The sequence below is a fragment of the Fragaria vesca genome, linkage group LG6 (assembly GCF_000184155.1).
Source record: "Fragaria vesca subsp. vesca linkage group LG6, FraVesHawaii_1.0, whole genome shotgun sequence".
Lineage (NCBI taxonomy): Eukaryota > Viridiplantae > Streptophyta > Magnoliopsida > Rosales > Rosaceae > Fragaria > Fragaria vesca.
In genome coordinates this window covers 33,232,582-33,249,099 of record NC_020496.1, presented here as the reverse complement: position 1 = coordinate 33,249,099, position 16,518 = coordinate 33,232,582, and the positions used below count along the sequence as shown (strand labels likewise).

General features: G+C 37.5%; 3 protein-coding genes across 3 annotated transcripts; all 3 read left to right on the top strand.

Annotated features, from left to right (window-relative positions):
• Positions 1–1,664: 1,664 nt before the first annotated feature.
• On the top strand, positions 1,665–5,631 carry LOC101293709 (RRP12-like protein-like). Its single transcript, XM_004306152.1, has 5 exons — positions 1,665–2,147; positions 2,452–2,974; positions 3,557–3,805; positions 4,019–4,110; positions 5,413–5,631. The coding sequence occupies exons 1-5, from the start codon at positions 1,665–1,667 to the stop codon at positions 5,629–5,631; spliced, it is 1,566 nt and encodes a 521-aa protein (XP_004306200.1).
• Positions 5,632–6,799: 1,168 nt separating this feature from the next.
• Positions 6,800–11,049, top strand: LOC101309566. Its single transcript, XM_004304298.1, has 13 exons — positions 6,800–6,948; positions 7,031–7,246; positions 7,642–7,826; positions 8,388–8,481; positions 8,581–8,637; positions 8,730–8,864; positions 9,003–9,071; positions 9,320–9,436; positions 9,631–9,792; positions 9,894–10,022; positions 10,181–10,282; positions 10,382–10,464; positions 10,581–11,049. The coding sequence occupies exons 1-13, from the start codon at positions 6,856–6,858 to the stop codon at positions 10,939–10,941; spliced, it is 1,803 nt and encodes a 600-aa protein (XP_004304346.1). The 5' UTR covers positions 6,800–6,855; the 3' UTR covers positions 10,942–11,049.
• Positions 11,050–13,687: 2,638 nt separating this feature from the next.
• On the top strand, positions 13,688–16,157 carry LOC101309275 (histone-lysine N-methyltransferase, H3 lysine-9 specific SUVH1-like). Its single transcript, XM_004304297.1, has one exon. It carries the CDS (start codon positions 13,780–13,782, stop codon positions 15,883–15,885), a length of 2,106 nt encoding a protein of 701 aa, XP_004304345.1. The 5' UTR covers positions 13,688–13,779; the 3' UTR covers positions 15,886–16,157.
• The last annotated feature ends 361 nt before the right edge of the window (positions 16,158–16,518 follow it).

Below are 16,518 nucleotides of genomic sequence, written 5' to 3'. Positions count from 1 at the left end.
AGAAGAAAAAAGTTGATCGAGTAATAGGGTTGAGAATCTATTTGATGTGTTAAACACTTTTGACTTCTGTAATAGAATAAGTTTAGCTTTTGCATATATATTATCAAGAAGAGCAGTTGCTCTGGTGGTTGGAGGCAAGCCTCTTCATGCATGAGGTACTGGGTTCAAGTCCCAACTATAGTGGCAAATATTTTGTATTTAAAGGCGTATACGTGTACATCGGTTGGTACGGTATACCGACGGTATACAAAAATCACGTACCGTAGCCGAGCCGAGATACATATTTGGTACGGCTCAACCGAGCCGAGACTCTTGGTTACCGACTGTGTTGGCTCGGCTCAGAAGTCAGCTGGCTGGTTTATCTCGGCTCAAAATGCCAGCCCTATTAACAAGTTTAGTTGGCATTAGTTTTCTACAACGTAATTACTGGGTTGTCTCTCAAGGGCATTGGCTCAAATTATAGTATATTTCTCTGATTGTTTGGATCATGTTTACCAAATTTTATACTTCCAAGATCATACACAACAGTCTAGAAAAGCAGAGCAGAAATTAGGGCATCGAATGATGAGACAGATAATAAAAACAACAATATGTGGGAGTGTGGGGATTAGACTTTTGGTGCGGTGTAGAGCAGCTTGCGCAATTGTGAAAATTGATAAAGATAAAAAAATAAATGATTTGAAGAAATTTATGTAAGGGCAGTTTAGACTTCTAGTTTATTGATATGGTTATTTTTCAATGATTTGTGAAAACATGGTTAAAAATCAAGGAAGAGCTTCCAATGAGGACCTTATAATGAGGACCAAGTGAGGACTTTCAAATGAATGGTTTGATGATATGCACATGGGAATTAGAAAATATCAATTAAAAGTCAAAACCTTGATCCAACCGTTCATTTGAAAGTCCTCACTTGGTCCTCATTATAAGGTCCTCATTGGAAGCTCGTCCTAAAAATCAATTCATAAACCAAAATGTGGTTATTTATCAAAATTTCTCCATATTTTTCTGATCTCTTGCTTCAAAGCATCCTTGTGTAATCTTACGTAACTCATAAGTTCAACTTTATTGGTGTGTACTATCTATGAAACAATTCATCTGTGTTTTCATTATATACACATCCATTAAATAATTATTGTATACTAGAGGAATGAGATCATTGAGGTTTGATTAATTCAAGTCAAGAAGATCATATTGTCCAGTTTGTTCAATTTGATAAACATAATATTGAAGAATCATTCAAGAAAGAATGAGGTTTGGAACTGTTGCAACCCATCTCCCTCTCCCAATACTCTTGATATCTCAATATGTATACACAATTATGATTAGGCAAGTCCTACCCATCTTTTCGGTATGTAAAGATTTCAAAATTTTTACAAAAAATTGGTGTGTATCTAACAAATGAAGATGCGAAGAAAATTACTTTATTTTATTTGTTTGGTTTTTTTTTGATCATCTTCATCAATGGGTAAAATTGTATTAAAAAAAGTTTCAAAAAATGAAGATGTGTATTAATATCTTGTGTGAATAAAATTTCTCTTACTTTTTCAATTAAAAAAGAAAAAAAAAACCTAATTGAGCTAAACGGGTGGGTCGGGTAGCCGAAAACCATAAACTACAAATGCCTAAAACCCTTGAGCATGTTTGAAAACCCTTGAGCATCAACCATGGAGGACGCAGTAGAGGAGTTGAAAGATGGCGCAGACATCTCCCAACAGCTCATGGACCGCTACTCCAAGTCCTCTGCCCCGCAGCACCACCACCTCCTCGCCACCGCCGCCGCAATGCGCTCCATCCTCGCCGCCGAGTCCCTCCCCCTCACTCCCCCTTCCTACTTCGCCGCCACCATCTCCGCCATCGACGACATGTCGTCCCCCGACCCTACCGCCGTAGCCGCGCTCCTCTCGTTTCTCTCCCTGGTGCTCCCGCTCGTGCCGCCACGTAGCATCTCGTCGCCCAAGGCCGGTCAGGCGCTGGCTATGCTGGTGGAGCTTCTGGAGCGAGAGGCGGAGAGGCTGACCATGACCGGCGTCAAGGCTGTGGTCAAGTGCTTGGGGGCTTTGGTTGGCTTCTGTGATTTGGAGGATTGGGATTCTCTCAAATTGGGGCTTCACACTTTGCTCAAGTTCTCCGTTGATAAGAGACCTAAGGTTGCTATCTGAATTTGTGCATTGCTCTAATTTGGTTTCGGCGGAATTGTTAGTTTAAAGTCGGTTTTTACTGCATACAACTTTCGGATTGGGTTTGAAATGTATAGACTTGAGTGTTAGGCACCTAGGTGGCAATGCGTAAGATCAATCTAGTGCAATGGTAAGGTTGTTCGTAAGTCATCTTCTAGTAGGGTTAGTACAGTATACAGCTGATCCGCTTGGAAATTGTGATGGAGGGATGTTTGTGGCTTGTGTAATTTGCTGCTTGTTGAAGATGATTGATTTATTGTTTTTCTTGTTGCAGGTTCGCAAATGTTCGCAAGACTGTCTCGAGAATGTATTTAAGTCGCTCCAGTCCCGCAGTGTTGTCAAGGAGGCGAGCAAGTTGATACTTTCTATGCTGAAAGGTTATATGCCTTTGGCGGTTAAGTTAAGTGCTTCTCGGACTTCAGATGGATCTAAAAATCTGGATGTCCTGCACATGCTAAATGTAGTGAAGCTTACTGTTCCCTTTCTCTCACCAATTGTCAGCTCAAAACTTCTTTCAGAGATGAATAAACTTCTGGGTCCGCGGTTCTCCGAACTCACAAGGCATGTTTTCCAAATTATTGAAGCGATTTTCAAGATATCAAAAGCTGATGACGTTGTCCCAAAGACGGAGGGGACTATAGCTTCTCTCATTTCATACGTGTCCTTGGCAAATAAGAACCCTTCGGACACTGTCATGTCTGCAACAACCTTGTTAAAATATTCTATGGGCATACTTCATACTGGTGAATCTACATCATGGATCACGAATCTTCCGCTAGTTTGTGGCTCTGTGGCAGGTACGCTGTATTTAGTATAATTGGACATGTAGGTCACTTGGATGCTATGTTATGAATGTTAATACCTTAGGATTGCCAAATCTTATTTTCATTTTAGTTAGTGGGAAAACGTTGCAGTTCAAATACATAGCCAGGCCCTTCTCCTTATGAAGATGCCACAGTCATGTGCTGGCATGTTTGGAATTCTAATATGAACCTATTGCAATTTTGTTGTCTTTCTGTATCTTTGTTTTTCTCATATAAGAAGAATATTTTTGTTATCCCGTAGTTTGTTAGATCTTAAGCATTCTTTATTGTTTGCTTGGTTGATTTTAGATTTTTGTTAATTGAATTTCAATATATAAACTCGAATTTTTCCCTGTGTATTGCAATTGTGCCTGGAAGTCGAAGATCTTTTATTTGCATGTTGGTTGGGGTACCCAATAATTCATACGTCATATCTTTTATATATCCTTACCAGAGCTGTATATTCTTCATGCATAGTTCAATAATTATTATTGTTAAGTTTCATGTTATTGTTTTATGGAAATGCGGTTACTGTTAAAAGTTGTTCTCTGATCCATGTCGACTTTACTGATCCAGGTCTTTTGATTTCTGAGGCTAGGACTGCATCCCATTCTTCAGATATTTTGAAAGAGTTGATTAGCCAACATGTGGATCTAAGTATGTTGGTCAATGAAAACCAACCTTTCAAAGATGAAGGAGATGATATTATAAAATCAAATGCATTGAGATCAATATGTGCTATTTTTGAGGAGGGTCTTAACTCATGTAAAGGACTGCCCAACGAGCATCTTTTGGATGTTATATCTGCTTTGTTCCTCAAGCTCGGTATGTATCAATCAGTGATTCTATGATCATTATATGCGGACATACTTGTTACTTTTCTAATTTTTTTGCTATATTAGTCAGCTACATAACATGATCATTGATATATATTTTTTCTTCTGCAAGTGGTCAGAAGTGTTTTCAAGTGTTTGTATCTTACATTGTTCCTTATTTGATAAGTCAATTTCTAACTGGTACTTGTGTTTTTGGTTATAGGAAAAATGTCCAGTATTTATATAAGAGGTATTATACTGAAACTTGCTGAGTTGATGACCACTGCTAGTGGGGACAAATCTAACACTGACCATGTAAGTTATTCTATCTGCTATTGATTAGGGAGATGGTAAAAAATGACAATTGATTATACTTCATGAACACTAAACATCTTTATCAAATCCAAAATATTTGGTTGCTTGTTGGTCCTAGATCTCAACTTTTTCTGAAAGAATCGTTCATTTTTCTTGTGTTACTATGTGGATGGAAGGATCATTGTATGGATATTGGATAGTCTGCTTTATCATTGAATTGGTAGAGACAGTTGAGGTATGAAAATTTGTACCTCTTTCAGAATGAATAGGAAGAGAAGTAGAGATGAAGAGAAGAGTAGAGTTGCTTGTACTTAAAAGAGGAGTTGGGGTTCTCCGCACTCTTTATTAGTATTGAAGTTGTCAATTACATAGGATCCCTTGATATAAATGTAACAGCAAACTGAACACTTAAAACATTATATGCTCTTCATTGATATCTCCCTTGATTAAATCTGAGTATCCATTCATGACATTGCTGTTCTCTACCTCAGTAGCTAAACTGTTGTCTTACTGAAATAAAACTTTGATTGGTTTGGTTTGCCATGCTCTTATCTTGGACTTTCAAGTAGTTGCCAGTGGGTTGATATATTCACAGAACTCTAATAGGTACTTATCTAAGATAGCTTGGATGTTAAATTAGATATGATCATATGATTTGCAGAACAGCTGAGATTAATCATCGAGGTAAATTCTCTCAAAAGGTTTATTGAGAACTCCGTTTTTAGCTGTTAGATTAGATACCAAATAAAATGAAAAGTAGTTGAGCAACATTAACATGCATCCCCTGCTGTGTATTCTCTCGTTCTTTTATTTTATTTTGAAAAGAAACAGCGTTTTATATATTAAAAAAAGCAAGTACAAGGAGGTAGACAAGGAATCCGCTTTAAATAGCTAAAGAGGGCAGCTAGGGCTAGAGGCTTAGCAGCTCATTTATTGGTGCTAAATCTAAGATTAGGGGCCTATACTACAGCTGCTTGCCAGTTAAGAACAATGGGAAAAAGAGTATAATCCTTAAAATTCTTAGAAGTAGAGGCCCATACTGTGTCCCACAAGTCTATCTTCTCCCAGCCATAGGTTTCAAATACTCTTTTATTTCTTTCCATCCACACCACCAAACTACAGCTAGCACCCCACAACCCCAAAGGATTTTCTTTTAGCAAGTCACTCCTCTGTAATGGAGTTGTCCATACCACCCTTGCCTCCTTGAATAACTTCTTCCATAAGATATTAGCCCATTCACAGTGCATAAATGATGTGTACATCTAGTCCATGGATCTTATAAAAATCTTCATATTCATGCAGCTTCAGAAATGTATTGGAACTGCTGTAATTGCTATGGGGCCTGAGAGACTACTAGAACTTGTACCTGTATCACTTAATGCTGGTGACTTCACATGTGTAAACAATTGGCTGGTACCTATTTTGAAAAATTATGTTGTTGGAGCATCGTTGGCATACTATATGGACCAGATTATGCCTCTTGCTAAATCCTTTCAACTGGCCAGCAGTAAAGGTACATAGGTTTTTTTTATTCTTTATCCTATGCTCGTCATAGAGAAAATGAGCTAAAACAGTTTTCTGCATGTGATCCTGCCCCCTCCCTGCAGTGCCGCTCTACAGTCTATTTTCAAATTGCTTAACTTTACCCTCTGTCTGCTCGCATTCACCTTTTTCCCCTTTTGTACCCATCTATGGTGCATGCATCTAATATTCAGTAACTCTTTTTCAATTTCGATGCCAGATGATTCTGTATAAAATGGGCTGATATGTAATATAAATCTAGAGGAATATTCTTTAACAATGCCCTGTGACTTTGATGTGGAAACTGATGGCAAAGTTTCTTCAAAACTATTAGTCTACATATTTATGAGGATGATTTAATAGAAACTTTGTGTTTGTCTTGCTTTTAAGTTCCACAAAATCTATCTATTCCTATGGTTCTTGTTTCTTACTCTATGTTCTTTCCTTCTTTTTTTTCTTCCTGAGGCGTTTTATATATTATGATTTAGTTTCTTTGAAGTTAACATTCCGTTTATTCACGATATTTTTAATCTCTTAAGATTTGGTACATTTTATGATGGTCCTTCTGAACCACAATGTTCCACTTTTGTACATTCTTTGTACTTGATTGCACTTTTAAGGTGATAAGCTGGTCTAGAAAGTCCAGCAAACACACAAGAGATATAAGAAAATATAATGAGGAAGCTGAATTTGGAAGACCAGAATCATAAAAAAACTTTCAGATCTTGTTGTCTTTTATTTGATGGCACAAAGGGCGTGAAAAAAAGAATTTGAGAAGAATTTTGAGTTCAAACCATATATCCTACGCTTTTCAATATAGGAAATTTAACTTATGATTCTTGACTAAGGAAAAAGATGCATGGAAATGAGGAACGATTTTTTTTGTTTTGTTTTTTGTGCGCACTTCTCAAACCAAGTAATTGAATCTCATATTCCTCACATATTTATTTAATTGAATCTCATATATATATATATATATATTTTTTTTTTTTTTGGGTGCACTCGTGTCTCTCAGACCAAGTTATTGCATGTCATTTTCCTCACATTTTTTTTCCAATGGCTTTCTCAATCTTTCATATTTTAATATTGTAAGACCAACATCTGGAACTCATATGCTCTTTTGCTTCTCTTCCAGTTAAAAAGTCTAAAACCCGTGAAGATCTACAGGGTCATGCACGTGATTTGTGGGGACTGCTACTTTCTTTTTGTCGCCATCCAACTGATATGTACCAAAATTTTGTCCCTCTGGCTGAGGTTATAGTAACATTTCTAAAGGAGGATTCTTTAATGCATGAAACTGTTGCATGTTCCTTGCAGGTGATGTTTCTCAATTGATCCACTTGAATTGTCGTAATTATATTGAAGCTTCAACACATTTTTGATATATTTTCTTCTGTAGGCTCTTGTAAATCAGAACAAAAGTGTGGTTAACCAAAAAACTGGTGCTGGTGGTGCAGTTACCGATCCTGTACCAGAGTTGGGAAACATACCCACTTATTCAAAGAAAACTGCAACAAAAAACATAAAGGCTGTGGCACAGTGTTCTGCTGAGTTGCTTCAGGCTCTTATAGACTCATTTATTGGTTCAGCACCTGAGAAGCGTTCATATTTAAAGGTTCATCCCTTTTTTAAGCTTCACAAGTTAGTACACATTAATCACCCTGACATGAGATGAAGCAGGTTTCATTTTCGTTATGAGGGCACCAATGGCCTCATTTGTAGGTGGTACAATCTACCTTCCTGGCCATTTTTACTGGTGCCATATATATGGATTTCTATGTCATAACATTTTGATCCAGATCCCACTTTGGTACTCTTTTTGGGCAAACTTTCATCATCTTATTCTTGTCTGTAGTCTATGACTGTTGAGGAAATTGAGATCTGGATTTTTTATTTTTTATTTTTTATTTTTAAACCAGGAAACACTCTTATTAGTATTGGATAGTAAGATACAATAAACCAACTATCTGGGTATCAATACTTGACATAATTACTATTTCGAATTTCCAGGATGCTATTAGATGCCTGGCTTCAGTAGCTGATTCTTCTATTGCCAAGAAGATTTTCATATCAGTACTTAAGAAGTTTCACCTGATGGATGGTAGGAATGAATTTATAAAGTTGGACAGTTATACTAATTCAATGGGCATTGAAGAAGAGCACAATCAAAGTACTAGAGAGAATAATGCACAGCGGTAAGCTATAAATTTATGTTCTCTACGTTATGGTAGTTTCAAAGATTACATAAGTGAGATATATAATGACACTGGTTGGTCATTGTTTTGTCATTCTAGTATAATTTTATGGGTTAAATTGAATTTGGTGCCATCCATGTGTTTTGTGAATTTTAGTCTGTGTTCATATGTTTCAAATTCATTCGGGTGTTAATGCTGAAATCTTGGTCACTTTTACCCATTTCCATCCAATTGGTGTTAAAGATTGTACTTTAGCTTCACACCTACAGAGGCTTAGTTAAGCACACATAAGTATAACTCAACAGGAAAAGATGACTTAGCTCATGGATATTTGGTTCAGCTACGTTTTTAATGTCAGTTTAATGAAAATTGGCAACAGCGACATGTATCCATATTGGATCAAAAAGGATTTTCAATCAAAACACTTTGTCCAAAATTGAGTTTTAACCCACGTTCATCACTTCTTTTTCTTTTTCTTCTTTTGTTTGTTAAGAAGTTCGGTATCATTTTAATAAAAACGGATTATGATGACTATCTTTATTTTGTTTTATTATTCAACAGATGTGTAATAATGGAATTAGCTTCTTCTCTAGTTGAAGGAGCCCAGGAAGATCTTATTGATCTAATCTATACCTTTATCAAACACACTTTTCAGGTATAGTTGACATTTCTGTTTTTGTGGCTTTCTATATCTATGGTTTCTTTAAGTATTATCCCTATTACTATGAAATGATACAACAACTTTTGTAATTAGGCCAGCGAGGAGGTTGCGAATCGTGAAGCATACTATACTTTGAGCAGAATTCTAGAGGTTTGTATTAGCATCTTGGGCGCTATTTAAATCATTTTTCTATAGAACTTCTTCAGAGAAATTGAGCTCTTCTCTGGTTCTGAAATTTGCAGGAACATGCTTTGTTCTGTTCTTCCCGCTCTATTGAATTGATTGATCTGTTACTTGGGTTGAAATGTCCTGGTGATACTGTATCTCTAAGGAGTCGATTTGCTTGTTTCCAGACTTTAATGATTCATACTTTGAAGGTTAACAATGCAACTCATACTTTTCAGTGTATTGTAACAAGTATCTGTTGGCATCTTTACCTTTTCTTCTATATATGCATTTGAAGCTATGCTCAATTCTTGGCAGTTGAAGTTTTTCTATTGTAAATGATTTTGCAGATAGACTCAGAGGTGGAAAATGCAAAGGCTTTTCTTATTCTGAATGAGATCATAGTCACGTTGAAGGATGTAAGGATTATTTTGAGAATTATTATTATTACTTTTTACATATCCATGTGTTAGCGTGTTTAAAAAGATATTCGCATGTTACCATATTCTTATGTTCTTCCATCTTCTTTACTGGACGTAGCTTGCCTTGTAGTCACTTCATTTGTGAGCCTTTGACTTTTTCTATTTATCCTCCTAATGAGTTTTGGATTATTTCATGATACAAGATATGGATTTATTAGTAACCATTAGATTTCTTGTATATGCAGTCCCACGAAGAGAAAGCTAGGAAAACAGCCTATGATATACTCCTCAACATAAGATCTAGTTTGAGAGACTCGTCATGTCTCAGTTCAGACGGACCTTACCAGAAACTAATTAACATGGTAAGTGCTTCAGTTATCTCACTTGAAATATTGGATGAGGCTATTCATAGACTCTTCTCACATGTACAAAAATTATCAATAGTAGCAAACTGTACTACATCCTGGAAATGGCCTCGTGGTAATTAGTCTTCTGTTGCAATCCACTTCTCTTCTGCTTTTTATGGTTATTGATTTGCCTAGTTTTCAATGTTCAGATAATGGGATATCTTTCCAGTGCATCACCTCACATAAAGAGTGGAGCAGTGTCTGTGCTATCTGTTCTGGTGTATAAAGATACTGATATTTGCCTTTCAATACCTGAGCTTGTGCCTTCTCTTTTATCTTTGCTGCAAGGCAAAGCTCTCGAAGTCATCAAAGTGAGTGTTCGTAGAATATTGCCTATTCATTTCATGTAATGATAGTGAGTTGTGTTGGGTCACAAGAAATGTTAATGCATTAGTTGCTACACATTTGACAGGCTGTATTGGGCTTTTTCAAAGTACTGGTATCTTGCTTAGAGACTAGGCATCTGCAAAATCTTCTACCAGCTATTGTCACAGCGGTTCTCCCCTGGTCCCCTGTCTCGAGACATCATTTCAGAGAAAAGGTGTGCTAACTTAGCCTAATGCTTTTATGGCTACACATATATCATATATTGAAGGTTATTTATGTCTGTAACATGCTGAATGTACAAATACATACTCATTTATACCTGTGAATCCTTTGACTTTATCACAAATTGATCATGATCTTTTTTATCTATAGGTCACAGTCATCATGGAGATTATGTTAAGGAAGTGTGGTTCTCCTGCAGTTGAGTTAGTTACACCAGATAAATACAAAGGTTTTGTCAAGGGTATTCTGGAGGTAGTTTTTACTTTATTGATTACCTATGGTGTCTCCCAAGTTGAATCAAGTTCGTATGGATGAAATGGCAATTTGTTTATACTATTACATCTATTGCAGAACCGCCGCGATGGCAAGAAAAGTTCCAAGGAAGTTGCCACCACAGAAACAGATATGGAGCAGGCAGATTCTTCAACCAACAGGTCTGATATCATTAGTTCTAAGCACTTGCAGCTATGTATTATTTTCATTGACATATGCTAATTTTACTTTGAGTTTATACATCTGCTTATTATTGGTGAACTCTTTCTTTTCAAAGGATGGAGAATAGAAAACGCAAGGAATTGGATTTTCCAGAGAAAAATGGATCAATGGAACACAGGAAAAGAAAAAGGGTGAAGGAACACATAAATGGAAAGCCTAGTACTGAAGGTATATTTTCTGCGGGTGGAGATGGACTGAAACGTGCTATGAAAAATAGGCAATCTGATGTGATCAAATCATTTACAGACCGGTCAGAAATAACTGGAAAGACAAATAAAGAGAATTACAGTAAACGTCCCTCAGGTGGTCGCAGAGGAAAGATTGGGAAGATGAGTACAAGCAAGGATGTGACTGCGGTAAGGAGACCTGGCGCTACAGCCAAATTGTTCAAACACAAGAAAGTTGGGAAGAAATAGTATCTAATTACATGTTCATTCGATGTGGGATGATGCATACGAGGAAGGTGACAAGAATTGCACACCCCCTTCATTTTGCTCATTAGCTTGAGGAACTAGCTTATACATTTAATTTTTTTTTTTTTTTTTTTTTTTTGCATTTTTGCGGAGAACCAGAAGAAGCAGATGACTTGGTTTTCCAGCAATGGTGCTAGGAAAGGCCTGTACACTAATTGTATTCGTTGTTCGCTTGTAAATTTAGGGATTCACTTTGATACTCAGACTCCATAAGTACTGATGAATGATGATAAGACAATGGTGCAGCTACTGCCATGTAGCAACTACAAAAGATATGTCCACCCCCGACATGTTATTGAAAGATCACTTTGCAATTGCCATTTCGGACATTGATTTATCAAAGTAAATTTTACGTTGTTCAACCTACCCACATTCTCAGTCATTCGCAGCAACAACGGAACACTTACGGCTTGTCCGATAATGTTTTTTTAAAACGAATTTTAAAATTGATTTTTAAAAATAAAATAAGAATGAGATTGTTATTTTCTACTTTGGAAATATATTACGTAATTTATAGTGAAAAACATTTTATATATTTTTTAATCTAGAAAAATGAAAAATTGAAAACGTCAAATTGATGTTTTGTCTTTCTTTGTAAAGTTAATTCATTTCGACGTTTGTAGAAATATCTCACCAAATATATTTTCATGTCAGTTTCATTTTCAAAAATAAAAATACAAGCATAAAAACGTTACCGAACGTCACATTAATATCTTAACATCCATCATTGTCACAATTTTTTTCATTTCTTACAATCTTGAACATGCATTTTGTTGTTATGCTTGGCAGAGACCAGTCGAACATTTGTGTGACTTTCCACTAAGGGCCTATGGAAGTATGGAGCATATTAGAGTTGCTTAGTCTTAGAGCATCTCCAACCGACGAGTTACTTTGGATATGTCAGCAAACGATGACACACTCTTCATATCTTCTCCAACCGAAATGTCAAAAGGATGTGGATTTGACATTTTTTCTTCCAATGTCAAATTTGATGTCATTTATTTCCTTAATGTTTCTCTCTCATCTTTCTTTCCTTATGATCTCTCTTCTTCTTAGTTTCTCATATAAAATAATACTTTTATATGAATGCTTTATGAAGGAAAAATGCTTTACTCTTATGATATATACTTTTGGTAAGGATAAGGATCTTCTCCTTGGTTAGTTATTATCCTTAGTTATTCTTGACTTTTAATCTGACCCGTTCAGTCAATATCCAATGGCTAATAATACACCACGTCAGCAAATTTCACATAAACGAGGAAAAAATTTCATTTTTCAAGACTCGCATTAAATTTCTCCCCGTTTCTTTCCGTCAAGTCATCAACACACCCGCCTCTTCTTCTTCTTCTTCTTCTTCTTCTTCTTCTCCATCACTTGCTTTCTGGGCATCAGCCTTTACCAGCAACATTGAGCATTTGATCTAATGAATCTAAGGCTCCCTTGGTTCATGAGTTTGATTGATCTAAGGCTCCCTTCTTTTTTGCATAATATTTGTATTCGTTTAACAACGGGGAAGTTAAGCGTTTGAATCTCAATGTGGGCTTTTCAATGTCATGTAAATTCATCTGCCGTGATTCAAATGGAGTTTGAACCCAGATCAAGAAAAGGGACAGATTAATAGATTTAATCATAGGACTGCAACACTCAATACATGATAATTAGAAGAAAAGTAAAAATTATAATTGAATGAAGGACCAGGGAGATCAAAAATATAAACGTACTTTGAAAAATGAAGGACGGTGAGAGAGTGAGGTAAGCTAGATGACTGTGATCGTGAACTGTGGAAGACGAGTTCTCTCTCTCAGAGAAAAGAAGTTAAAGAGCTGAGGAAGACGAGAACCCTGTTTTTAACGTTTCCATCTTATAACAAACGGCGTTTACATTTAACATGCCGCATTAAATGAGTTTAAGTAGGTAAGTGCTGACTTGTCATATTTTCAGCCTTTGGATACTAAGTTAATGGCTCTGATTTAAAGTCAACGATAACCAAAAACAAAAACTAGCTTATTGTATCGGAGATGCTAGTCTGGTTCTACACTTGCAGCATACTTTGGTCAGTTGGTGATGTGGTAGCTGAGCTTAGCTTAGCACACCAAGTTTGCTGCCAGTGCCACATTCCGCTGACCAAATTAATAACAGTACAATCCATTTTAATTACCCACCCTAAAATGGTTTTGCGTTACTATTTTCGACCACTGTTAAAAGGACACAGTGGTGAGACAGTAATTGTAAAACTTACCCAAAAAAATGTTAATAAATGAAAAGTCCTTTCTATATATATACAAGCAGCTTTTGTTTTGGTCAGAAAAAACAAAAATAAGTAGCTTTTGTTGACAGTGAACAAATAAAAGTACGAAAGACCGGAACTGAACCAACTGAGCTCCTCTCTCTCTCTCTCTCAAACACTCCAAGCCCAGAAATTGATGAACTCAGCAAACAGGTATTGACCGATTTTGCTTCTTGTTTTTCTCCTACTGGATGTGCTTGCATGTCGAATCTGTTGCTGCTTATGTCTCAAATCTCAATACTCATGCCTTTGATGTGTTCTAGATCTCGTCATCTGTAGATTTTCTGTTCATTTTTGGTTCTTGTCTTCAAATTATGCATCATTTTGAATAATTTGTCGCGTCTTGTGCAATCTTTTCATGCAGAGTAAAATGTCAAAGATATCTGTGTCTGTGATTATGTAGTTGAGACTTGGGATATAGAGGTTTGTGGGAGAAGTGAAGAAACTGTGCAAGTTGGTGTTGGTTTTGTTGACAAGTCAAGGGTTTTGTGATTATGGAACCTCTCAATGGTATTGATAAGTCGAGGGTTTTGGATGTGAAACCTCTGCGTACTCTGACGCCTGTGTTCCCAACCGGCGCTCAGGCCCCTAACTTTGGTTGCATGCCTCCCTTTGGCCATACCCCTAATGGGTTTTCGCCCTTTTTCCCATTTAGTGCACCACCACAAGCCCAAGCCACTCAACACTCACCTGATCTCAATCATGTGAATCCCCCCGCAATGCAAACACCAGCTGGTCCCATGCCGGCTCCACTTCGGTCATATAGAGCCCCCAACCCGTCTGGAGGACTGCCCCATGACTTTCCGGAGGAGTCCAATGGAGACAGGGAGTCGTCAATGGGCGATGAAGATGGGTATTTTGATGGTCATAAGGACGTGGCTGGGTCTAGTTCATCTCGGAAGAAGACCACCAGAGGTTCATATCGTAAGAAGGTTAGGAGAAATGGAGATGCTGATGCAGTAGTCTTAGGATCGAGCGTGAACTTTGTTTCTGTGATCAGTCCAGCTCAGCTGGAAGATGGTAACAGGGACTTGGTAAATTATGTACTCATGAATTTTGATGCGATCCGGAGAAGGATTTGCCAGATTGAAGATACCAAGGAAAAGAACACCGACTCCATTAAGCGTGCAGATTTAAAAGCTGGCAATATTGCAATGACCAAAAAGGTTCGAACAAACATGAGGAGGAGAATTGGACCTGTCCCCGGAGTTGAGATTGGGGACATTTTCTTTTTCCGAATGGAAATGTGTGTGGTGGGATTACATGCTCCATCAATGGCTGGTATTGATTACATGACTCTCAGGGGTGATTTGGAAAAAGATCCCATAGCCTTGAGCATTGTATCTTCAGGAGGCTATGAGGATGACACAGATAGCAGTGATGTATTGATATACAGTGGTCAGGGTGGAATTACTAACAGCAAAGATAAGCAGGTGGCTGTCACTGATCAGAAGCTTGAAAGGGGCAATCTCGCTCTTGAGAGAAGCTTGCAACGTGGCAATGAAGTAAGAGTGATTCGAGGGTTGAAAGATGATACTACTCCTAACTCCAAGGTCTATATCTATGATGGCCTCTACAAGATCCAAGAGTCATGGACAGAGAGGGGGAAATCTGGTGGCAATATGTTCAAGTACAAGCTAGTGAGGGTGTCTGGACAGCCTGATGCCTTTTCAGTTCTGCAAACAATCCGAAAGTGGAAGGATGGTTTTTCATCAAGGGCTGGACTTGTTCTTCCAGACCTCACTTCAGGTTCTGAACGAATACCTGTTTCCCTTGTAAATGAAGTTGATAACGAGAAGGGGCCTGCTTATTTCACGTATCTCCCTTCGCTCAAGTATTCCAAATCTTTCACTTTAACGCAGCCTAGTTTAGGTTGCAAATGCCGTAATGCATGCCTCCCAGGTGATATGAATTGCTCTTGCATTCAGAAAAATGAAGGTGAATTTCCTTACACTGGTAATGGGATTCTAGTCAGCCGTAAACAGTTGGTCTATGAATGTGGTGCCTCATGTCCATGCCCTCCTAACTGCAAGAACCGGGTATCCCAAAGTGGTGTAAAAGTGCGCTTGGAAGTGTTTAGGACAAAGGATAGGGGCTGGGGCCTACGGTCATGGGATCCTATTCGTGCTGGTGCTTTTATTTGCGAGTATGCTGGTGAAGTTATAGATGAAGCAAAATTCAAAAATAAAGGGGACGAAGGCGAAATTGATGAGTATGTTTTTGATACAAGGCGCAATTTTGACTCCTTCAAGTGGAATTATGAACCTGGCTTACTAGATGAGGAGAGTCCTAATGATTCTGTCGAGGCCTATAGCATCCCATATCCCCTGATCATAAGTGCCAAGAATGCTGGGAATGTTTCTCGTTTTATTAACCACAGTTGTTCACCAAATGTCTTTTGGCAACCAGTTCTGTATGAACAGAACAATCAGTCTTTTCTCCATATTGGGTTTTTTGCCATCAGACACATTCCCCCTTTGACAGAACTGACATATGATTACGGGGTTTCAATGTCTGGTGGAGCGGGCAATAACAATGGCCCCCATAGGAAAAAGAAATGCTTATGTGGATCCTCAAAATGCCGGGGTTATTTTGGCTGATGGTTTCTGTAGTTTCTACAAACAGAGGAGCATGGTACCAGCAAACATGACACTGGTTAAATTGTTTGGAATTTTCACCATGTTCATATGTCTCGGAACTTAGTGTAACTGTGATTTCTATTTTGTATCTTTTAATTTTTGATTGTTTAGCTTGCAGGATGCACCATGTTTCCAGCATGTATCGAAACTTGACTTGTCTTTGATTTTGTTGTTGTATGTTTCCACATTTGATGTTTTAGGGTCTACCAGCAGATACTTACGGTATCAGTAAATGCGACCTGGTTATAAGTTTGGACTCATCATGGAGTCTATGTTTATCTTTCACATTCATAGCTTCATAGAAGTCATTATTCATGCTTGCTTAGTTTACCTTCTGATTTATGCTTTTCGCTTCATCTTAAATGCTTGTTGCCTGCAAACTGTATGAAAGCTGGTCTCAAAGATGTGAGAACATTTCATCTAAAGTTCTAAACTCACGCAGTTAGTTATAATCTAATTAAATTATTGACTTTTTGGGGGTCGCACATATTAATAGTTCTACTCTCTTGTTTTTTTTTCATGTTATCTGATACATATCATCTGAAGCAAAGTTTTTTCCGTTGCATGCTAACCTGGCTAAACCAGATTACTCTA